General features: G+C 37.6%; 3 protein-coding genes and 1 long non-coding RNA gene across 4 annotated transcripts; all 4 read left to right on the forward strand.

Annotated features, from left to right (window-relative positions):
- The first annotated feature begins 1,042 nt into the window (after positions 1-1,042).
- Positions 1,043-10,605, forward strand: LOC103445629 (structural maintenance of chromosomes protein 1). The gene is made up of 18 exons (XM_008384643.4): positions 1,043-1,765; positions 2,587-2,823; positions 3,586-3,819; positions 3,948-4,186; positions 4,451-4,717; positions 4,923-5,193; positions 5,644-5,768; positions 6,289-6,398; positions 6,497-6,604; positions 6,689-6,828; positions 7,856-7,945; positions 8,047-8,255; positions 8,475-8,644; positions 8,747-8,856; positions 8,943-9,322; positions 9,580-9,831; positions 9,990-10,217; positions 10,301-10,605. The coding sequence occupies exons 1-18, from the start codon at positions 1,328-1,330 to the stop codon at positions 10,347-10,349; spliced, it is 3,657 nt and encodes a 1,218-aa protein (XP_008382865.3). The 5' UTR covers positions 1,043-1,327; the 3' UTR covers positions 10,350-10,605.
- Positions 10,606-12,745: 2,140 nt separating this feature from the next.
- On the forward strand, positions 12,746-14,690 carry LOC103445670 (prunin 1 Pru du 6.0101-like). The gene is made up of 2 exons (XM_017334967.1): positions 12,746-12,795; positions 14,351-14,690. Exons 1-2 carry the CDS (start codon positions 12,746-12,748, stop codon positions 14,688-14,690), a joined length of 390 nt encoding a protein of 129 aa, XP_017190456.1.
- A 1,217-nt stretch (positions 14,691-15,907) lies between these two features.
- LOC139189024 (uncharacterized) lies at positions 15,908-17,639 on the forward strand. The gene is made up of 2 exons (XR_011572489.1): positions 15,908-16,387; positions 17,111-17,639. It is a non-coding gene; the product is annotated as an uncharacterized lncRNA (long non-coding RNA).
- Positions 17,640-18,325: 686 nt separating this feature from the next.
- On the forward strand, positions 18,326-22,511 carry LOC139189078 (mitochondrial import inner membrane translocase subunit TIM44-2-like). Its single transcript, XM_070807339.1, has 14 exons — positions 18,326-18,652; positions 18,762-18,868; positions 19,201-19,284; positions 19,410-19,485; positions 19,685-19,729; positions 19,830-20,258; positions 20,359-20,427; positions 20,673-20,737; positions 20,934-21,002; positions 21,108-21,180; positions 21,356-21,460; positions 21,798-21,869; positions 21,953-22,015; positions 22,187-22,511. The coding sequence occupies exons 1-14, from the start codon at positions 18,575-18,577 to the stop codon at positions 22,316-22,318; spliced, it is 1,467 nt and encodes a 488-aa protein (XP_070663440.1). The 5' UTR covers positions 18,326-18,574; the 3' UTR covers positions 22,319-22,511.
- The last annotated feature ends 1,311 nt before the right edge of the window (positions 22,512-23,822 follow it).

Genomic DNA, 23,822 nt, shown 5'->3' on the forward strand with positions numbered 1-23,822 from the left:
TCCTACAGTTATGGGAAAGCTTTCGGTTTGTCCTTCATGAGTTATTACGGCAGTCTTTGCTCCTTCATACATATCCTTTATAGCTTGGATATATGCTACTCGTACTCCTTTCTTCTCTAAAATCCTCCAAAGAATGTCTCTTGGGACCCTATCATACGCTTTTTCCAAATCTATAAAGACCATGTGTAAATCCTTTTTCCCATCTCTATATCTTTCCATCAATCTTCGTAAGAGATAGATTGCCTCCATGGTTGAGCGCCCTGGCATGAACCCGAATTGGTTGTCCGAAACTCTAAAATTTGTTTTGATTTAAGTGATTGTTTTCTAGCATCAATAGATAGTTCTTTTAAAAAAAAAATATCTTAAGGAGGTTGCCACTACGTTCTAGTAGTATTCATCTTCAATTGTAAGTGAGAAGTCTTAGGTTCGATTCTCGCTAAAGGCGAATTTGAACCACATTATTGCTAGCCCATGGTGAGACTAAGCTCATCACCTTCCTGTTAGTGCAGATAATATTGTTTGTTAAAAAAAAAAAATCTTAAAGAAGGGCCTTTTCACAAATTTCGCACAAGCCCTCTATAATCTTAGAGATGGCCCTAATTGTCTTAATGACTCTATCAATTTGATGAATGTTTATTATAGGGAATCAATTAATCAATATATGCTTGTTATATGGCGAGCTTAGTTAAATAATATTCTAGTATAACGAGAATTTAAGTTAAAATACCTAACAAAGAACAATACCACTGCATTATAACACTGGTGGTGCAATTAATTAAAGATTTTTACTTCGTACACACTCTTATAATTTTCGATTATCAAATCAAATAAATGGAAGAAAACTAATGATAAAAAATTAATAAAAATGTGTAAGAGGTAAAAATTAGTACGTTAATAACACTTTCTTTTAGTAAAATTAGGCAAGAAAGCTAGAAAGAGACCAAAACACAAATAATCTAACCTTTGCCTTACAAAATGCCAAAAACCAACCAAAAAATTGGACCTACTAAAAATCCAAAACGACAACGACGATTAGCGTTTTAATGCAGCGAAGTGGAAAATGTCAATACGCCCTTCGAGCATGGTCGGGTCCCTGGTTAGTTCCCCCACTTCTGCAAAACTCCCCTTCTCCCGCCAATTCCCCTCCTCCTCCGACTTTCAATTTCCCTCCATTTTCCCAGGAAAATCGCATTTCGTTTTCCCGGAAAATCTCAAGCTTCTGTAAATTTTCTCCCTCTGCTACTAATCACTGAAGCCCTAGCTTCAATTTTCAGAATCGCCCTAAATCTTCACTTTTTCCCAAACCCTAGTTTTGCTTCGACCGGCCATGCCGTCCCTGGTGTCTCAGGGAAAAATCCTCCGCCTGGAGCTCGAGAACTTCAAGTCCTATAAGGGCTTCCAGACCATCGGCCCCTTCTACGACTTCACGGCGATTATTGGGCCCAATGGCGCTGGAAAGTCCAACCTCATGGACGCCATAAGCTTCGTCCTCGGCGTGCGGACGGGCCACCTCCGTGGGGCCCAGCTGAAGGACCTGATCTATGCCTTCGACGACAAGGAGAAGGACCAGAAGGGCCGCAGGGCCTTTGTCCGCTTGGTTTACCAGCTGGACAACGGGTCGGAGCTCCAGTTCACCCGAGCCATTACAGGCGGAGCGGGCAGCGAGTACCGTATCGATGGGGCGTCTGTGACTTGGGAAGAGTACAATGCGAAGCTCAGGTCTCTCGGGATTCTTGTCAAGGCCCGGAATTTCCTCGTCTTTCAGGTTAATTTAAAAGACCAAATGTTTTCGAGTTTCACAGTTTCCAATATGTAATGTGAGCTTAGAGTACTTCATTACTCTGTCGATTTAAATATTTTATGTGTCGGAGGTGTTGCTGATTGGAAGCTGAAAATATGGAGCTAAATAAGGGAGATATTTTTCCAAGTACTGGGTATTCAAGCGGTACTCCACATGTCATAATACAAGCGGAGAAAATGATATATTTTTCCATGTCCCTACAGTTATTTTGTGACATGTGGAGTAACCGCTTGAATACGGGGCACTTGAAATTGTTTCTCTGAATAAGGAGGCGAAGGAAATCATTTGCATTTATTTGCCGTGCTGTGTGGTTGTGGAGAAATGGAAATATATCTATATATTTTCAAATGTATATGACTTCTCAGAAGCTATTGAAATGTATGAGACTCCATGTAGACTTCAATTTTGAAATTGTAATTAGGATTTCATGTCCCTGTCTATGGTTTCCAACTTTCCGTCACTGTAACATCTATCGTTGACTCATATGTAGTGGCGAGTTAGTACCGTGTGTTTCATCTTATTTGCATTGGAGAGTATATTCATTTTAGGCCAAAGAGGGAAAATGAGTAGTCCTAGTCATAAAAGGGAAACATGAGTGGCCATATAAGTGTCAAGTCATTGCCTAACGGGTATCTAACTGTTAGGAAGTTTATGAGCATGCTAAACTGTGCCTGGTTCACTAGTTTTCAAATATTGTTAAGATATATTGGCGCTCTTACGGTGGTTCTGATATGTGCATAGGAAGTAGGGGTGACTTCTAACTACCTTTTATCTTTTTATTTTAGGGTGATGTGGAGTCCATTGCCTCCAAAAATCCCAAGGAACTCACTGCACTTCTTGAGCAGATCTCTGGGTCTGATGAACTCAAGAGAGACTATGAAAAATATGAAGAAGAAAAATCCGAAGCTGAACAAAAAGCAAGTCTTGTTTATCAGAGAAAGAGAACAATAGTATTGGAGAGGAGGCAAAAGAAAGAACAAAAAGAAGAAGCCGAAAAACACCTCCGCCTACAAGATCAACTGGTGCGTATCTCAAGGTTTCTTTGTTGGTTTCATACATGTGCATGTATATGCTGCATATACATGCATGAATACATGGGTTACATTTACATAGGTCTGCATTCATGGATGCATATGCATGTTTTGTCTGAATACCTTATCTGTTTTAGCTGCAGAATTGCAGTTAGTTGTCCATGAAAATTTTTAAGTTTTATAATTTTTTGTATTTTCTCACAAACTGAATGCTTAATATTTCTGGCTTGCGATCCCTTAACCAAACACACACACACACACACACAAAGGGGAAGAATAGTACAAAGACAAACTGAATGCTTAATATTTCTAGCTTGCCATCCCTTAACCAAACACACACGCACACACACAAAGGGAAGAATAGTACAAAGACAAAGTGAATGCGAAGGTAGGCTGAAAATTCATGCCCGTAGGGGATTATGTAATTCAGGAAAGAGCATACTAAATGGGTCTTGCAAAGACTTGGTTCTCTCTCTCTCTCTCACACACACACACACACACACACACACACACACACACACTCAATCACTTGCACACTCATTCATACACACAAGACTTGTAAAAAAAAAGCTAGTGTAGGCTATGTGGGGAATCCTTAATATGTCAAACTTTTCTCCATGCTAAATTTTGGTTTTGAAGTTTGTTATTTATACAAGTTTAATAGCTTTTAAGTGTCTTCCATTGAATGTTCTGCCTCATAGTTTCTAACAGTTGTGATATGCTAATTGTATGATTATCTATTTTTTCTTGCAGAAATCTTTGAAGAAAGAACATTCTTTATGGCAATTGTTCAACATAGAAAAGGATATTGCAAAAATGACTGAGGAACTTGAAGCTGAAAAGAAAAGCCGTGAACAAGTTATGCAAGAAATTGATGAATTTCAGCTAGAAGCAAACAATAAGAAGAAAGAACAAGCAAAATATCTGAAAGAGATTGCACAATGTGAAAAGAAGATTTCAGATAGAAATAATAAACTTGACAAAAGTGTGAGTTTTCCTCGGCTCCAACAGGACATAGAAAATTCACTTGAGATCTGTGTTAATTAAAATGAGTTTATTTTGAGCTGAAGTGGAAAAAATTATTGGTCATCTAATATTGTTTTTTCTGTTTGCAGCAACCAGACCTTCTGAAACTGAAAGAGGAAATGTCTCGTATAAATGCAAAAATCAAGAAAAGTGAGAAGGAGCTCGCTAAGAAAGAACAAGAAAGGAAAAGACATAAAGAGGATATAAAGCAGCTCCAGAAGGGCATACATGATTTGACTGCAAAACTAGAGGATTTACATGAAAAAGGCCGAGATAGTGGCGACAAACTGAAGTTAGATGATACTGAATTAAGGGAATATTTTCGAATGTAAGTGTTTGGAGATCCTGCTTTATATGGCTTGTGTATCTGATTCTGATGGTAGTCTGGCTCTTTACTTTTATTCAACTAAAATATAGTTTCCTTGGGCCAAATACAATGTTTTTTTTTTCAAGTTTAAGCTGAGGAATGAACTTGTTGCCCTGCTTACCCTTTTCTTTTTGGACTTTTACATTCATTTAACCATTGTGCTTTCTCTAGAGTTTCTCTTCGTGATATGGTTTTCTAAATTGTCATTGCAATGCTGGTGTACAGCAAGGAAGATGCTGGAATGAAAACTGCAAAGCTAAGAGATGAGAAAGAGGTTCTGGATAGGCAACAACATGCTGATCTTGAAGCTCAAAAGAATTTGGAAGAAAATCTTCAACAGTTGAGAAGTCGCGAGGCTGAATTAGAGGAACAAGAGGAACAAATGCTAACAAGGCAGAAAAAAATTAAAGAAAATTCTGCGAAACATAGGGATGAAGCTAAAAATCTGGATAATGAACTGCGTGCCATGCAATCTAAAAATTCACAGGCCAGGTTATTCAGCTTGCCTGTATGAATCTCTATTTTATGTATATATGTGTGTGTAGGCTCTGGCAGGTGTATCTTGCTGCCACCCTATTCTCTTATGTGTTGATTTCGTTGTGTTTTATATTCTGTCGTTTTGTTTGGTTGTTTTACCCGAAATTAAGACAAAAAAGCATTGAATTCATGTTTCCATTGTCTTTTTTGGTGCATACAGAACAAAATATGAAAATCTGAAGTCAAAAATTGATGAAATAGAAAAGCAACTACGGGAATTGAAGGCTGACAGATATGAGAATGAGAGAGATTCCAGATTGTCTCAGGCAGTCGAGACTCTCAAACGCCTGTTTCACGGTGTCCACGGTCGTATGACTGAACTTTGTAGGCCAACACAAAAAAAGTATAACCTCGCTGTTACTGTTGCCATGGGTAAATTTATGGATGCAGTTGTAGTTGAGGATGAACAAACGGGAAAGGAATGCATCAAGGTGATTTATGATCTTATAAGCTTACCTTCATAGTGTGTTTATCTAAATTATACTGTTGACATCAAGAATCAATAAATTGCTTTTGTATTTTATTGGTAGTTTTAACATTTTTGTGCTTCATATCACTGAGAATTGTTGAACCATAAAATGTGATTGGCCCCTGAGCATGGATGAGGCATCCTGTAGCTGTTAACTAGCCTACTGTTTGCATACTGAATACTTGAGGACAGTTCATCTTCTGGCTTTGAATGCAGTCCTCCCTTCTAGAAAAGAACAGATGCTTATTTTCATTTCAATTTCCATGTATTTAGTTGCTAGTTGTGTGTGTTGAATACAAATATCTGGGTTGTTTATGGGTTTGTTGACTAGTCATCACTGGATTCATGGGTTGACAAAACTTTTGAAGTATGTGAATGCAATTCTGGTACTGATCCTTTTACATCCCTGCAGTATTTGAAAGAACAAAGGCTTCCTCCTCAGACATTCATACCTCTTCAGTCTGTTCGTGTGAAGCCCGTAATGGAGAGATTGCGCAATTTAGGTGGTACTGCAAAGCTGATCTTTGATGTAGTACAATATCCTTTAGCAATGCAATACTTCTATAATCCTCTCTTCTGGTAATGATCTTACAGTACAGTAGCCTGGGTATTTTGTTTGCTGTCAGTGTCCATGGCTGCTTGTATCAGTGTTTGGGCATTTTGATTGCAAAAATTCTCGAGTCCTGTCTTTTTCAGGTGCTCCATTCTGGTCAGCTGACAATTCTCCCTACTCGTGATTTCATGTGCATGTTTTTCTTCTTTCATCTTCAGTAATGTTTCCATCATGTGACTCCCTTGCTCTTGTCGCTCAAAAGGAATATGAGTTACTTAACTGATGATTAAACCTTTTGGCACTTTTCCACATTTTCGTCATGTCTGCATGTATTCTGGTGACTGTTATCAACTTGTTGCTGTTGGTTATGTCTTGATTATGCCATGCTATATTTTATGTGTTGGCCTCTATTCTTTTTGTTTTGGTTGCGTTGTGAGATTAAACTGTGATTATTCATGAAAATCTGAAAAAGCTTCTATGGTTTGTGGTCTTAACAAATCACACATTTGATCCTGCCTTGGAGAAGGCAATTCTTTTTGCGGTTGGCAATACTCTTGTCTGTGATGAACTTGATGAGGCTAAGCGTCTCAGCTGGACTGGTGAGAGGTTCAAAGGTAATTAGCTTCTTTTTGTAAAATATTTCACATTGTGTTTTAAATCATGTTCTTATTGAATTAGATATTTACCTTTTTATGTTTCCAATATAAATTAGTTGTAACTGTTGATGGAATTTTGCTCGCGAAATCCGGCACAATGACTGGCGGTACCAGTGGTGGAATGGAAGCAAGGTCAAAACAGTGGGATGATAAAAAAGTTGAAGGTCGTTTTTGAGTTTTCATAATGTTTTAATTTGATTTTTGTTGGGATTATTTTGGATGTGGCTTTAACTGTTTTTGTTCTGTAGGACTGAAGAAGAAGAAAGAACAGTTTGAGTCAGAGTTGGAAGAGCTGGGGTCAATTAGAGAGATGCAGATAAAAGAGTCTGAGACAACTGGTAGAATTAGTGGACTTCAAAAAAAGATCCAGTATGCAGAGATTGAGAAGGTAAATCCATCGAATTCTCTTCCATTCTACAGATGAAGGCTTGCCTGAATGGTTTTTATTGTTAGTTTATCATGCTTTGAAGCTTTAAGTATGGTGGCAATAGGTATTTACTTTTGCATCCATACCCACTTTTCATCTTGTTTTGGTCCCTCGGCTAGATTATAGCTGCTCGGGTCCTTGAACTTTTGTTTAGCAGTTAGCATAGAATTGTTTCATATAACATTCTGAAACTGTCTTGAGATTCTGGCATAACTTGGGTGGGATAGTAATATGACCCATACTCCATATCCAGAAGGGAAGATGGACGTTGAAAAATTAGAGCTGTTGCTATGTGTTGTTGTATGTGATTTGAAAAATAAAATATGATCTTTAGATATGGAATTGTGGAAAGGTGTGGCCAGTTTCAAATATTTGAAATAAGTAGGTTTTATTTTAAATTCGGTTTAGGTCAATAGATAGTTTTATATTTCGGCATAGGTCAATGGGCATTCCACTTTCTAGCATAGGTCATTTGGATCGTTTATCCTCTTCAAATAAGGTCAATATAAACATTTTTTTCTCTCCATCTAAGATGAGAGAAAATCGGTTTAGGTGGTTTGGACATGTGAAACGAAGACCTACAGACGCTTCGGTTAGAAGATGTGAATACGAGACAGAGACTCAGGGCCAAAGGGGTAGAGGAATACCTAGGAAGACTTGGAAAGAGACTCTAAGAAAAGACTTGGACTACTTGGATCTAACGGAAGACATGACACAAAACCGAGCGTAGTGGCGTTCTAGGATTCATATAGCCGGCCCATCTTAGTGGGATAAGGCTTTGTTGTTGTTGTATTGACCTCTCACTCAATCCTAATTTTTCTCCCCATCTAAGGTCAAATTACCCCTTTATTTTATTTGTTTTGGGTGGGTGGGGGTGGAGGTGTACTGTATGCACTGCAAAGCAAAATGACATTGTTATTTCTTGATTTTATTATCTTATACAATGAAAATTTCTGGCGGATGACAAATAAGACAATTTTTGTTTCAGAAAAGCATTAAGGACAAACTTGCAACCTTGGCGCGGGAAAAGCAGAATATAAAAGAAGAGATTGATCGCAGCAGTCCTGAACTTCTCAAGGTTTTTTGTTTTGATTTTTCTACGACAAGGCTCGTCATCTAGTTTATTGCAATATTTGATTTCAAGCCTGTAGTTCCAGCAGTTTTCAATTTTTCTTGCAGTTAAAGCAAGCTGTAGATAAGCGAAGCAAGGAAATCAATAAGCTTGAGAAGAGGATAAATGAAATTGTTGACAGAATTTACAAAGATTTTAGTAGATCTGTTGGGGTGGCAAACATCCGTGAGTACGAGGAAAATCAACTCAAGGCCTCCCAATATATGGCTGAAGAGAGGCTTAGTTTGAGTAGCCAGCTTTCAAAGTTGAAGTACCAGTACGTCCTAGCCTCCCCCTCCATTTATCTCTCAATTCAATACATGCAAATATCAACTTAGATGTCAGTTTAAATCTGTTAAGAGTTTCATTTCCTTCGTTTTGTAATATCTGTTTGGAATCAACAGGTTTCTCATTTTTTTTATTTACTAGTTGTATGGCAGCCGTGGCGCTCACTCAGATCATATTATGCAATACTTTTATTTTTGTTTACTTACAGGTTAGAGTATGAGCAAAACCGGGACATGGAATCACGAATTAACGAACTCCAAGATTCTATTAGTAAATTTAAAAAAGCTTTAGAACGGGTTCAGAAGGAAGAGGCTGCAGCCAAGTCAGCAGCAGAAAAAGCTTCTGGTGAGATCGATCGTTGGAAGGAAGAAATACAAGGTATGAAATGGGACCATATTGTTTTCCAAGAAATTAAATTTTGACGCTTTTATTCAATCGGCCCGAGATTTAGTTCTTAATATGTCTCTTCCTATTCGTTAGAATGGAAATCCAAGTCAGAAGGGTGTGAGAAGGAAATCCAAGAATGGAACAAGCGGGGTTCTACAGCTACAACAAGTTTATCCAAACTTAATCGACAGATACATGCTAAGGTTGGAGTTCAGTTCTGTTTTCACCAGTTGTGGACCTTGTTCTAGGTAAATTTAAAAGGCTTATGTATGTTTTTCTCACCTTACAGGAGTCACAGATTGAGCAGCTGATGTCACAGAAGCAGGAAATAGTAGAGAAATGTGAATTGGAACAAATAAACCTTCCCATCATCTCAGACCCAATGGAGACTGATTCCTCCACAATGGGCCCATGTTTTGATTTTAGTCAGTTAAACAAGTCTCATGTGCGGGACAGAAGGCCATCTGAACGGGAGAAGCTTGAGGTGGAATTTAAGCAAAAAATGGATGCCGTAATTTCAGAAATTGAAAAAACAGCTCCAAATTTGAAGGCCCTGGACCAATATGAGGCTATTAAAGAAAAGGAAAGAGCTGTAACTGAAGAGTTTGAAGTGGCTAGAATAGAAGAGAAGGAAAAAGCTGATCTGTTTAACTCAGTTAAGCAGAAGAGGTACTAATTGCTTCTACACTATTACCAGATAAAACACAATTCAGTGGATGAAAGATGATTGACATGCGATTCTGCTCTGTTAAATAGCCGTTTTCTATAGGATAAGAACTAGACAGAGAAATTTTTAATATTCCACTTTTGAAAAGCAGCAGTATTGTATTGTTTTACGGTGATCTCCTGCAACACCTACCATCTGTTCTGTGGCCTTGGATTGTAATGCAGTTAGCTTTTTTGTTTTCTTGTTTTGGTCAATGCAGGTACGAGTTGTTTATGGATGCCTTCCAACATATTTCCAGTAGTATTGATAAGATATACAAACAACTCACGAAGAGCAACACACATCCACTGGGTGGGACGGCATACTTAAATTTGGAAAATGAAGATGATCCATTTTTACATGGCATCAAGTACACTGCTATGCCCCCAACAAAGCGCTTTCGTGATATGGAACAATTATCTGGCGGCGAGAAAACCGTTGCTGCATTGGCATTACTCTTTTCCATACACAGGTGTCTCTTAACTCATTACGAATGGAAGAGTATTTACCTTTTAAGTGTAGCAGACTACCACACATGAAAGTTTTGGGATGGAACTTACTGTGTATATGGAGATCGCCACAATACTAATGTATACTAATAGTTCTCTTTCCTCTTATAAATGGGTTCAGTTTTAGGCCTTCACCGTTTTTCATACTGGATGAAGTCGATGCTGCACTAGATAACTTGAATGTTGCTAAGGTTGCTGGATTCATCCGTTCAAAGTCACGTGAAGGAGCCAGGGCTAACCAAGATGATGAGGGAGGAGGTGGTTTTCAGAGCATTGTAATTTCTCTAAAAGATAGCTTCTACGACAAGGCTGATGCTTTAGTTGGGGTTTACAGGGACTGCGAAAGGAGGTGAGCTTCACACGAATCAATATATTTTCACAATTCACTTTATACGGTTTAGTAATGCAATAACTGCGTTTGCTTGATTGCAGCTGTTCGGAAACTCTGACATTTGACCTGACCAAGTATCGGGAGTCGTGATACAGCTACTCCAGGCTTCAGATAGATAACCATGCTTATGATGTAGATACGGATCGTTTCGTTGACATTTGATGTAATCGCTGTACATAAAGATTATAAGATTTGTGTGGCTGTTGGGATTGTTCTTTTATAATTAGGCTTGGAATTCGGCCGATAGATTCATGTGTTAGGCATGTAAAAATGACTCCTTTTGGTTATGTTTGATTTCGAGACGGATGATGTTTTATTTTTCCGCAAAGCAATAAGCTTTACCTTATTTACTGTTCTTTTACTTATGTTTTTCTTTCGGGGAGAGGTTTTACAATTTTCATTTTACCTCTTGCACTCTCCTCTTAATTATGTCCCTTGATTGTCTTTTAATATGTTTCACAATAATGTGGTTCAAGTTTGTTTTTAACGAGAATTGAACTTAAGGTCTTTCATTTATAAGTGGAGAAATATCATTAGACCGTTGTCCTAAATGAGCACAAAACTATTAATGAAAAAAACCATTTGGAAGTGTCTTTAGGAAAATCAGTGAAGTGTATTTGTAAAGCACTAAAAAGTGTGTAATCCAGTCATTTTAAAAGTCTGCATACCACATAAGGTCCTTTTATTCATCCGAAAGCGTTTTTTAGCTCTTCTAAAAGCTTAACACTGTGTCTACTTAGTTCTATGGTCTAGTAGCATTTCTCGAACCAAATTATATGACTAGCACATTATGAGATCTAGTCCACTTCCCCATCTCTTAGTATAGATACTATTAAATGTATTAAGAAAAAACTTGGCACTGGTACATACAACTTTAGCAGTATTCTACTTCAATTGTAAGTAGGAGGCCTCAAATTTGATTGCTACGAATGGTGAGATTTATACTTAATTATAAGAGTATTTCTATTTAAACGTCACTTCCCATCTAAGTTCACCCCACCAGTTAAGTTTAACTTTCTTAAAATTTTAATTGTGTGAAAAGACAAAAAAAGACGCATATTTTTTTTTTTAACAAACGATATTATCTACACTAAGGGTGGACATGCTAAGCCTCACCATGAGCTAGAAATAATGTGGTTCAAAATCTGGTTTTGAACATATAATATTTCTATCCACACACACTCGAACCCTAATATTTTTTGAGGGCATTGTTCATCTTTCTCCACACAAACGCACGCAAATTTTTGAGGCGCATCGAAAAACAATTTTTGAACACCTGAAATTTCTAGTCCATATACGATTTTCGTTTTTCATAATCTAATTCATTAGTTCAGATTTGTTGCCCTTCTTTTCTCGTTGTCTTAAATAATGCTTGCTTGAATATGATTGGCATGCCAAAAGTTGTTGAATATGATTTGAAGGTGATTTCTATATATATATATATATATATATATAGTAATTCTGGTTCTGAAAAACAATATTAAGAGAATCAGAAAAACAACTCAGAATTGCAACTCTTGGATTTTTTTCAAGATCCACATGAAATTAAAGAAAGCGTGATAATGGAGATTGAAGACAACCCAAAGATTCAATTTTGGATTGGTGGTGCAGAAATTTGAAGCTACAAGGTCTGTTTAACAAGGACGTCGATGTAGGAGGAGGAAAAGCATGTGTAGAGATAGAGGAGAGGGAAATAAATTGTTGTTTGATACCGTCATCATTTGATGGTCAAATATATTCACGTGAATATTTATATTTAATATAATTACTATCTGATTGTCAAGATGATGATTGTACTGAAATGGTGGTGTTCTTATAAAAAATTAAAATATAAAATTTTAAATGAGGGTGGACTGAAATTGGGGTAGACTTAAATAGAAAGTGGTACGTAAATGGAAAAACTCGAACGTGTGTTTTAGACAAGGAAGGGCACCCCTTGTGTTTCACATTTTATGGGCAAGGATGGAGGAGTGGATTCTATGGTTGGCGTTACTGATTTGAAGAACTCGCGGGGCCGGACATGAATGAGCTTCGTTCTCGTAGCAACAAAACCCTAGTTTTGCTCCAAGAAAACTATCCAGAGCTCATTCAAAAGAACGCAAGTAGTGCTCTCAAATTTGAGGTTATATTGATTAATAATATATTACGATGTGATGGTCACACTGAAATAGTGAAATATATGCGCAAATTTTGAAATAAGATTGGTTGATTAATTTGCAGATTGTGATAAATGCTCCTCTTTAGTATTATTTGCTGCATGTGCTCAGATCAAGGCTCCTAAGTCAAAGAACCAAAATGAAGTTTGTGTTTGCCAGGCCTTCAAATGTTACCAAAACCCTTCTCAAGTAAGATTTATATATAACCTATATAATATCATAATTTTATTAATTACTGTTTGAATGCTTAATTTATGTTCCTTTATCTCACAAATTTGCTTGGAAATTTACCAAAAGGGTTTGTAGAACCAGAAGAACTCCCAGCTTAGCATGGTGGCCTCAAAAGAGAGGAAGATGGTGATTTCACACCAGATGCTGAGGTACTATTACTTTAAACATTAAATATGACCTCCCCATAAATTCAATTTCAACTTTTAAATCGGAGAAACATTTTAGTGTGATAGTCAAAAAAGTCATTTGATGTTACTAATTCACGTATTATAATGTAATTGGACGACATAAATGATGTTTCAAACCTAGAGTATAATATTGAAAAATATATAGCATGATCATGCTGGTGCCTTGTAGATAGTTCTGCTTATTTTGAAAGCTTAATTCGTGCTATTTCTTCTTAATAACTGGTCTCCAAACTAGGTCATGGAAAGTAAAAAATGGTTGACAGTTAAACAGTGGTTTGGTACGTACTTTAATTTCTGTAGAAAACAAAACATAACAGTGCAGAGGAATACAAGAGACTAGTTTGCAAAAGAGCAACGACTACCTGACTACCATATTTAATGGTCACATTCACAAAACATCACCATATTTTGGAGAACACTGATCCTCAAATTTATTTAGCTCTTGAAAATTTGGAAATAAAAACATTCCACTAATCAAATAAAACGAATAACATCATTAGGATGGAGTGTAATTCCACGATTATAAATGGAACAAAAAAAGAGTACAAAACTTCAACAACATAATCACATCCAACCATATGGAAAGATAACATTCACAAGGCCAAAACCACAAACAAAAAAACGCACACAACACAACCTAGCAGTATTGAACCCTTCAAGGCACCGCAACGGCACCATGGAAAAGACTACACCACCTTTTAATGATTTTGTACTTTGTTGGCAAAAAGATTCTATTATGATGAGTCACCTCCAACAAACGTCGAGCTTCCTCTTCACATCATTTCCCAAAAGCTTAAACCACAAAACCACTCAAATTTGAACAACTATTGACGGTCTTACTCCTAGATTCGAGATTGAGCAAGTCATAACCGCTACAAAAAGCTCTCATCGACCGAAGGGGAGATCGACTAGCTAGGAGCAGGAAGGCTTTCCTCGACAGAGCGGAGAGAGTGAACACTCCCAGAGAAGAGAAAGAAAAAAAAATCAAGAATGATAGCTGCCGACTCCAAGATTAAAGGCTGGGCAACGACTTTAGAGCTTTTCTTTGTTTTCCTCTCCACCTAGCTAGCACCTGAAACTTAAATGATGAAGATTACTCCAACCTTTACAAAAACATATTTTATGGAACATCTTGACGTAGTATAGTTAATTTAGATGTTATTATATGCGTAAATTATAAATTTGTGATCTAGAGACTAGCTAGAATATAACATTAATAACTAATTCATGTAGTATAACTTGCTGCATTAGGATTTTGCAACTTGACAACATTCCAGTACTACGTACACTAATTATTTATTTATTTATCTACTAATTAAAAAGATATTATTAGTGATACTGCAACTATGTGCATCAATATGTTGATTATTATTTATCATAAAAAGGGATAAAAGATGGATTAGATATTGTGGTATGTTCATTTACGTGACATGTAGAATGGATATTGGAATAAGTAATCTAATACCTGAAAACTCACGAGGGGAATAAACGCCCACTCAGTGGTGTACGTGATCAGAGGAAGCGCTAGAGTTCAGGTCGTGAACGAGAACGGCAACCCGATCTTGGACGACCAAGTGCAGGAGGGACAGTTGTTCATCGTGCCTCAGAACCACGGAGTGATCACGCAGGCCGGCAACGAGGGATTCGAGTACATCGCCTTCAAGACCAACGACAACGCCATGATCAGCACTCTAGCTGGCCGGACTTCCATACTGCGCGCACTGCCGCTGGAGGTGCTCGCCAACGCCTACCAGATTCAGCGCCAGCAGGCCCATCAGCTCAAGTACAATTACAATAGGCAGGAAACCATTGCCTTGAGCTCCAGCCAGTCTTTCCAGAGGAGGGTAGTTGCGTAAATGTACGATGGACGTATGGGAGTAGTGAGTGCGGCACGTAGTGTTTTTTGGGGCTATGAAGGGAAGAGAGTGAAAGTAATTAAATAAAAAAAAAAAAAAGCCTTATATGACTTTATACTACTATAATCTGGAAAAGGATATTTGCCGGATTCTTTTTTTGAGGATCTTAAGAATCTCGTGATCGTGATCATTCAACGTGTACCGTGCGATCAGTTTTCGTTATGTAATATTTATATTTAATTTTTTGTTATATACGATGAATGATCATAATCACAAGATCTTCAGACCCCCAGAAAAATGATCCGGATCCTTTTCCCTATAATCTAAGAGGAGAGAGTGCGTAGCTACTGAATAAACAAGTACTACGTGTAATCTTATGCATGTGATAATCCTGTCTAATGAAATTTTCCTTTTTTTCCCTAAACATGGCTTTCGCTCGATCATTGCAAATTAACAACTTTCAATTCATCATAATTTGGGCACTGGTCTGAGATTAACTTCTTTTTCCTAAAAAAGAACCGTGGGCCGAATTTTCGTTCTAAAATAACACGACCTGCCCCCAACTTGTTTTATTTACAAATAAGTCGGGTCTGGTTTCTTTAAATTTGAGCTGGATCCGGCCCGACCGTGCCCACGCATAGTTAGTTAGTTAGTTTTTTTTTTTTTGTTTTTTTTGTTTTTTTGTTTTTTTGTTTTTTTTGGTGAATTGGAAATTCTTAAAACCAAGGCAAAAGTGTCAAAAGTACATAATGAAAGGCTACAGCGAGACAAGCAACATAATAACAAACCGGGTAGTGCAAGGGGGTGAAAGGGAACTAGACGCTACAAGCATAGCTAAAAACGTCACCCCTTACACTACCAATACAAATTTAAGGAGAGCAATGTGACCCATCATTGTTTAGAACATGAACAAGTGAAGATGAGGGTCTATCGACCCAGGTAATGTCACACATCTCCAAACATCTTCGCAGTGCCAAGTGGTTTGCCGCTACATTGGCTGATCTTGGTATCCAAGACCAATGACGGCCTTGAAAGGATTCTCCAAGTTTCTTGCTCTTGGTCACATCAAGAAAAACCTCCCAACTACCATTTGTTATCTTACCCCTAAAGCAAGAGATTGATTCCAAGAAATCAGATCCAACAATAACAAAAAAAATTCAATCCCAAGGCGATACCCATAGTTCCCCGTTTGTTGTAAGCAACGCATAGTTCCCCTTGTGTTGTAGTGTTTTCAATGAAAAGCACAACCAAGTTCCAACACTCTCATTTGAACCAAAAAAAAAAAAAGGAAAAGGTTCCAACACTCTCGAGTCCAAAGCTCTTCAGCACGTGCACCAAAAGACAATATCACCCCCCACATTCGAACCAAATCTCCATAAAACATAGAACCATGGGTACAGGCTACAGCAACATGTATTGAGAACCGAACCAGTTGTATTTAAAAAACAAGTACCAGTCTACCAGTGTTGGTAAAGACAGACCAAGTTTGAAACCAAGTCAAGCTCCATATCAACTCAGATCCCAAACAGAAGACAGACAGAAACCCCACCACCAAAAATGAAGCAAATCTTAGTTCAACCGAGTCAACTCGTTCTTCTTCTTCTGCTACTTGTTGCCTGCTCTGTTCCCGCAACAACAGCCAGAAACCAACGGCCAGGATTTCTCTTCACAAGAACAACAGGAAGATGCACTCCTCAGTAAGCAAACCTCTCTGGATTCTTATCTCTCTTTTCTTTTTCTTCAGTTGGGATCGATGTGTTGGGGATTAGATTGCAATTACTCTCCGTAGTTAACTAGATTTCACTGTTTTTGTAGATTTTTTAATACATATTTGTCCTTGCAGTTTCGTTTTGTTTTCGGTTTAGTCCAATCCTTCTTATTTGAAAAATAGTAAATAGGAGAATAGTAGCCTTGGTCTCTAAATTATAAATTAATTAAAATTATTGCTGGAATTTGACAAAAAGTAGAGCATTACTCGTTAAGGCGAACTTCCGTCAAAACTAATCACGTGTATAAACGAGACATCTGTTTGGTTTAGATTTACTTTATAAAAAAGATTTCATGTGCTTAGTTTTGAAGGAAATTTTTAAAGAGTTGGCGTGAAGGAACAATGTTTCACATTTTGTCAAAGTTAGATACTAATTTTTTAAAGTTCTTAATTTAGCGACTAAAGCTACAATTTGATCATAACTCAAGACGGATGATGCAATTTTTTGTTTAAAAAATTCCAACTTGAAAGGAACCATGCCGAGTCCAACGGATTGGACGGACAGTAACAACTCAATGGATGAGAATGTAAGTAAAAAAACTATGAGAAAAAAGTGAAAAATCAAAAAAATTACTGGCCTATTAGTTCAATTGATCCCTCTGTCTGTTGAGTGGTGGTGAAGTTTCTGAGTTATAATCTGTTGTTTGCACAGGTACTGGGGGAGCAGGAGGGAGGCGTGGCCGAAGATGGTCCCGCAGACATCGACGGTGTCCAAGGTGTTTGGATCAAGAGCGTACGAACGGTACAGATCCGATCTGACGTTGCTTGAAGCGACGACGATGAATGGTGAGGAGAACGTGTACCCTAGGCTGCTGAAGCAGGCGAGTGCAGCACTGCTGAACTCTTATGCAAGAAAAGGGTATCCTTACACAGCTTGGGAGGTCAAGACTTTGTTGATCCAAGCTTTGGTGTCTAAGAAGGCAGCTGCCCTTCAAGCCCAACACTTCTCTATTGCCAATGAGGCTTGTCATTAGCATTAGCAAGCAACCCGTGTCATCCTCTTTGTTATTCGAGCGATGGTCTATTTTAATCTAAATTACGGTGATGAAAATTTGAACTCAAGTGTAGGGCTAGAGCATGCTGCTCTATCTAACTTGGTTACGTTATGATTTTTGTTTGTATGGACCTTAGGTCCTTAATACTAGTAGAATACTTCATTCTTAATGGAGGGTTTGAAAGAATGTAATCTCTTCCGTTTTATGCTGCATAACCAAACCACAACTCTCCTTTCACTCTTCCTCATTGCCCTCAAAACTTTCCCAAACATTTCCTCTCCACCATTACAATGTGTCAAATCAAAATGTGAGAGCTGACTAACGAGTACCTAAGTATTATTCCTTAATGAAAATCCAAAATTTTGATTGTGATTCCTCATAAGGTTATTTTTCTTTTTAAATATCGAAAATTTGCAGTGCACAGTTAAATCTTCGGAGTGCTACAAATCATTATTGAGAAAATTGTAGAAATAGACCTTCAACTTTAACCTAATTGAAGCAATGGTCCCTCAACTAAAAATCCATGACCAGTGGTCTCTTAACTCATAAAAACATGCAACTATGGTCATTTTCGTCATTTCCGTTAGAACTTTCGTCAAATGAGTTGTCAAAATGAGTCACGTGTCACGCACATGAGGCTGAATGAAGAGACAAATATGGAAAACCAAATAAGAAAAATTGTAGCAATGATCCTTCCAACTTGACTCTTTGTACGGAATTCTAATGGAGCTACGAAAATGACTATAATTGCACGTTTTGATGAGTTAAGGGACCAATGGTCACATATTTTTAGTTGAGAGATCATATTTCAATTGGGTTAAAGTTGAGGGACAATTTCTATAATAAAAAAGAAAGTAGTGGGCCTATATTTTAGTGTTGGGCTCATTCATCTCCCAAATCCGCCGGGAAACAGAAACCCTAGGCCGTGTTTGGTTTGGGGAAGTGTAACGTCCACGTTCATCTCCTTCTTTGTTCGTCCCTATCTTCCTTCCCACGCAGGGACACCGTCTCTACTAATTCAGACACCCACATTGCCAGAAACCCATAAAAAAAAATCAAAACGCCATTGGGTTTTTGTTTATTATTATCTGCTCGGAAATTGTTAACTCGCCTGCAATTTAATGGCGGGCAGAAAGCTAGTGCGAGATTTGCACCTCTACAGACAACCCCTCTTTCTTCATCTGACCTCCCAACAGCAGGTTCGTTCTAAATTCTAATGGAAGAAATTATGAATCAAAGACTGAAACTTTCGGTGCTTTTTGGGTTAATTTTGATGATTTTTTTTTTTGTGGGTTGGGGATTTGATAGGTTTCGAGCGGGAGAGTTCGATTGATTTCGTCAAATGGGTATTTGGGGAATCGTCGATTCAGTGTTTTCAATGAGTTTTCGAAGCAATTCAAAGGCGAAGCTACCAAGTACCTCTCTCTCTCTCTCTAATTTGCCCGTGTAATATCTGCTGTTTTAATTGGTTTTTCTTGTTTAGTGTTGGCTCAAATTTGTTTTACTTCCAACAAATTGTTAATCCTCTGTTTAATACCAACAAAAAATTGAAGTTTGTTTCTTGAACTTAAAAACCAGTAAGAGCCAGATATTTGAAAGTGGAAGGTAATGCAGTCCTTCGGCTTAGTTTCGACTCTTTTGCTCAGAGAAGTTGTTATTCAAACCGCAATTGTTAACATTTACTTCTATCGAGTTCTCGTAAGAAATTTCTGGGACATCTGGCTCACCATCATTGCCCTGTTTGCAGGAATCATGAATTTCAACAGTCAGTGAAGGAGCTGAAAGAGAAAGCGGAAGAGCTCAAAGGGGTTAAAGAAGATTTGAAAGTGAGGTAATTGTTTTATATAGTCACTTTATGCTATGATTAGTATTTGTAGTTCATAGGCTGAGACATACCCTTGTATGTCAAGGGCACTTCCAAGTGGAGGCTCTGAGATGGTGAAATGGCGAATGCAGAACGAAGCAGACAAGTGAGCAGCTATACAAGCGGGTGGATGGTGCGTGGACAGAGGCGGAAGCAACGGCAAAGAAGGTATCATTTCAAATATATTAAAATCTTCAGCGCTTCAATATCTAGAGTACTCGATGGTGCTGAATTTGCACAAGATATCCACCCCCTCCCATTATGTTGTTTGTGGTGTATATCAAGTTTTTGTTGATTATTACCATAAGAAACTTGCATTTGTTTTGACAAACATGTTGTCAACTTTTCATTGAATTAATGTTTGCAGGTTTCTGCCAATGTAAAGGAGAAGATCTCGGCTGCCACAGAGGAGGTCTGCTTGCTGCTTTAATTTTTGTCTCTTGGATCTGTACTTGTACATGCTTTGATCTGCTGAACTTTATTGTTTTCTACTTCTCTGTTGTTCTATGTAGGTCAAAGGAACTTTTGGAATTGGGAAAGAAGAGGTCTCAGGACCTTCTGGTACTAAATCTGAGCATGTTGCTGATGATGGAACGAAGGGCTCATCTGGGGAACATAATAACCAGCAATCTGGGGAATATAAAAACCAGCAGTCAGGGTCTTGTAATACTGAACAAACATTTTTTGGAAAATTTAGGTCAAGTGTTTCTTCCTCGTATATTTCCTCTGCCTTCTCTCGAGTTAAAGAAGCAAAGATTACGGACTTGGCTAGAAAGGGATATGACATTGTAAGGGATGAGTTAAGTGGTACTACAACTAATAGAAAGCACCTGGAGTTTGATCCTTCTTCCACCCCAAAAGTTGAAACTAGTTCAAGAACGGACATTGTTGCTGTACCCCGATCTCGCTGGAGTAAAAAGTGGGAGGCTTTCAGAATGAAGGTTAACTTTTTATCTGCTTGTTAAATATTACCACAAAGTAATATCTAGTTGCCTTTCCTCTATAAATTATTTGATTTTTTGTTTTTACTCTCTTACCTAGATGCAAGGTTATCCTATATTCAAGCGTCTTGATGAAATACGTAAACCAGTTACAAACAAAACCCAGGAGGTATGTTACAATTCAATTGTTGTCTCTGTTATGTTAAAATTCTAGTTTATACTTGATGTTTATGGACGTAGAACATTTCTACTGTCTTTTGTGTTGCTTCTTTTTTTAATGTTACAACGTTGTGAAGGATGTTGTCATTTGTATAAAAATCTACTGAGTAAATTTATGTTGTACTTATGTTTGACAGCCTTTTTATTTGTACTAAATCTCTTAGCGTTGCTGTATGTCTTTGTTGAAATTGGCAGATTGCTGAGGACATACGGGAACATTGGGAGACAAGCGATAGCCCAATTGTTCACAAAATTCAGGAGTATGCTGCTAAACTTTCTTTACTTCTTGTTTGTTCATTATTGTGAATTATCCTTTTTTTTTGTAACAGACTTTGCTTTGCCGTTTATCCCCACAGAATGAGAGTTTTTCCCTAAAACAGTTACTTGTAAATATATGAGTGGTGGAGTCAATTGTAAAATATTTGAGTCCTGAATTGACCCTTCTTCCTTTGCCAGTTTAAACGAAACTATTTTTCAAGAAACAGACACTGCTGCATCAATCAAGGAGATACGTCGCAGAGATCCGTATGATCATATTTTTCGTTTGCCGCTGCTTCTTGTCATACTTATTTTGTATTTGGATGACTATTAATTAATTTACTTATTTTAATTGTAATCTCTGGATGGTAGATCCTTTTCTTTACCAGACTTTTTGGCAGAAGTTCAGGATGCTGTTAAACCCGTTCTTAATGCTTACATCAAGGTTAGTGCTGGAACCGTGTTACCTATTCATCTCTTTTTCTCCATCCTCCCTCCTCGTCTCTCATCTTTTTTTTTTCTTGTTCATGCTTTGTTGTCAACTTATCATCATTCCAAGATGCCCCAGTACCATTAGAGTTTCTCATCTTTTTGCAATAACAAGGGCATTTGATATGTAGGGGGATCTTGAGACATTGAAGAAGTATTGTAGTAGGGAGGTGATTGAGCGGTGTAAAGCCGAGCATGATGGTTTTAAAAGCCATGGCATCTTTTTTGATCACAAGGTAGACAGCGTGCCTCTTCCTAAAATATATTAGCATTACCATGCTAATATTCTATACCGACGAAATGCTAATTAAAAACACGTGCTTCTTTCTGTCTACTACTTTTGATCATACAGTATCGATCTTTGAGTCTAAGACTACTTTGAGAATTTAGGTTAATGAACAGAGGCTTTTGTATGCTGCAGTGTAATTACCGGTAGTTGGGTGACAAAGTCATTCGTAGCCTAAATTTTGCTCATATACCGAGTGATGGAAACTTCTTCAGGGCATGTGCTGTGTGTGTGGCGTGGTTATACTAGTTGTCACGTAACTAATTCATGATTTTCTGGTGGTGCAGATTCTACATATTTCAGAGGCGGAAATAAAAGAGACCAAAATGATGGGACATTCTCCCATTATTATTGTAATGGTAGGCATTTTCGATTATGTTTTCTATGTTTGATTTGTTTATCAGAAGTTGATAGTGACATCCATTTTTTATGAATTTAACAGTTCCAAACGCAGCAAGTGTACTGTGTACGAGATAGAAATGGTGATGTAACAGAAGGTGGCAAGGTAAATATTACTACACACACACACGCGCACACACACACCCCTCTGCACGTTATATCAAATGTGTTATATTCCCCATTTGAACCACAATTCTCTACGAAAACATGTACGAGACTTCATTATATTGCTAATCAGAGTTTTTATAAGTTTTGTCAAATCCTATTGATTCATCAGGACACAATCCACACGGTGTATTATGCATGGGCAATGCAACAGGTAGATTTAGAAGAACTGAGTGAAGGTGCTATTTATCCAATTTGGAAAATTAGAGAGATGCAGCAGTTCGGAGTTCAAGCCCTCATTTAGTTCTCTGTATAAATTGCGAGTCTTGATGGATGTTGTAGCGTTTTTATTGCTCGAAATATCATTTTGTTTCGTTTTTCCTGCGTCCGAACTTGCCTGGGTTTTGTTATTCACTTCCAGGGAGTTTTGTAGTAGATAAATATAGTTGCGTAATTAAGCACAATTATATATTTTCTGAAGGAAGTTTTTTCCCCTTTGTTTTTGGGTGCCATCTTTTTATTCTACGCGACATTGGAAATTCGAATATTTTCGCAAGTTGCAGAAAAGAAAGAAAAGTCGATGCATATATTGTACTACTGCACTTGCTTTATGTGATTGCAATTACCCAAGTTGAGAGGAGGGAACAAAAAGGAACACGAAGGCATCCACATCAATCATATAATGATACATAATTAGAAAACTTAGATGAAGCCTAGGCTGGTTTAAGAAATCCATCAAAGTTCACAACGCACTAGCACCAGAAAATTTGGAATAACAAGTTTGGTATTTAATTGTTATGGCTGACTCAGTATGGCTTAGTCGAAAATTACCCTTTTAAAGGAGAATATCTTCTCTTTTTTCGTACAAAGGACGGCAAAGGCCAGCAAGCAAACAAAAAAGCTTGGCAAGAACAACCCTAGGAAGGGCCCTGCCAATAATATCAGAAACTAGAAAATTAGTAGCAGTGGTTGGTGGAGAAGCAAAAAAGGAAGACCAAGGGATAAGTCATGACCCAAGTCGGCCATGTGATCAGCTGATGCATTCTTTTCTCTTTAGATGCGAGTGACTTTGGCATCTCCAATTTCTTACGATAACTTCTTCGCAATCTTTAATGAGATTGTAGAGCGGATACTAAACCGAAATAGATTGTTGGATTAAAATAACAGCAACACAAGAATCACATCTCTGCATCCCTTATCCCAAGCTATAGAAAGGCCCATGTATATACCCCAATTTCATGATGGTTCCTCTGCCTAGTTAGCAGCAAATTCCTTTATCTATTCCCCTTCGGAGTTACGAAGCAAACTCCAGCACTTAGGTGGCTAAATAAATCTTTAAAGTTGAATATCATTGTATAAAAGAAAACTGAAAACAGAAAAACTCAATTTTATAGTATATTTACTTGGAATAATGAATTGATTATCCCAAAAGTGAAAGTTTTTATTCTGTGCGTGTTAGGACATGCTGTGAATGTAGGACCTAAATACGTCCTTAAGGAAATCTAGAATGAATGCGGAAAATTATTGTCTAAATAGTTAGTAAACGCATGCAATGTCGATTAATTGTAGTTCTCATTCCAGATAAGTAAACATGCCATAAATTGAAATTGATTGTGATTCAACTCATAATGTTCACCAATAAGTTTAGGTTAAGCTCATTCCAATCCTTGTAGACTGATCTTGGGTTTTAAGTAATTAAGCTTTTCAACGTGCAACATGGATAAGTTGAAGCGTCAAAACTGCTTTTCCCCCCGAAGACTACCTATTACTTGGATTTTTGAATTTTCTTTCATGTCAAACGCGTAGAG

The sequence above is a fragment of the Malus domestica genome, chromosome 10, assembly GCF_042453785.1.
Source record: "Malus domestica chromosome 10, GDT2T_hap1".
NCBI classification, from domain to species: domain Eukaryota; kingdom Viridiplantae; phylum Streptophyta; class Magnoliopsida; order Rosales; family Rosaceae; genus Malus; species Malus domestica.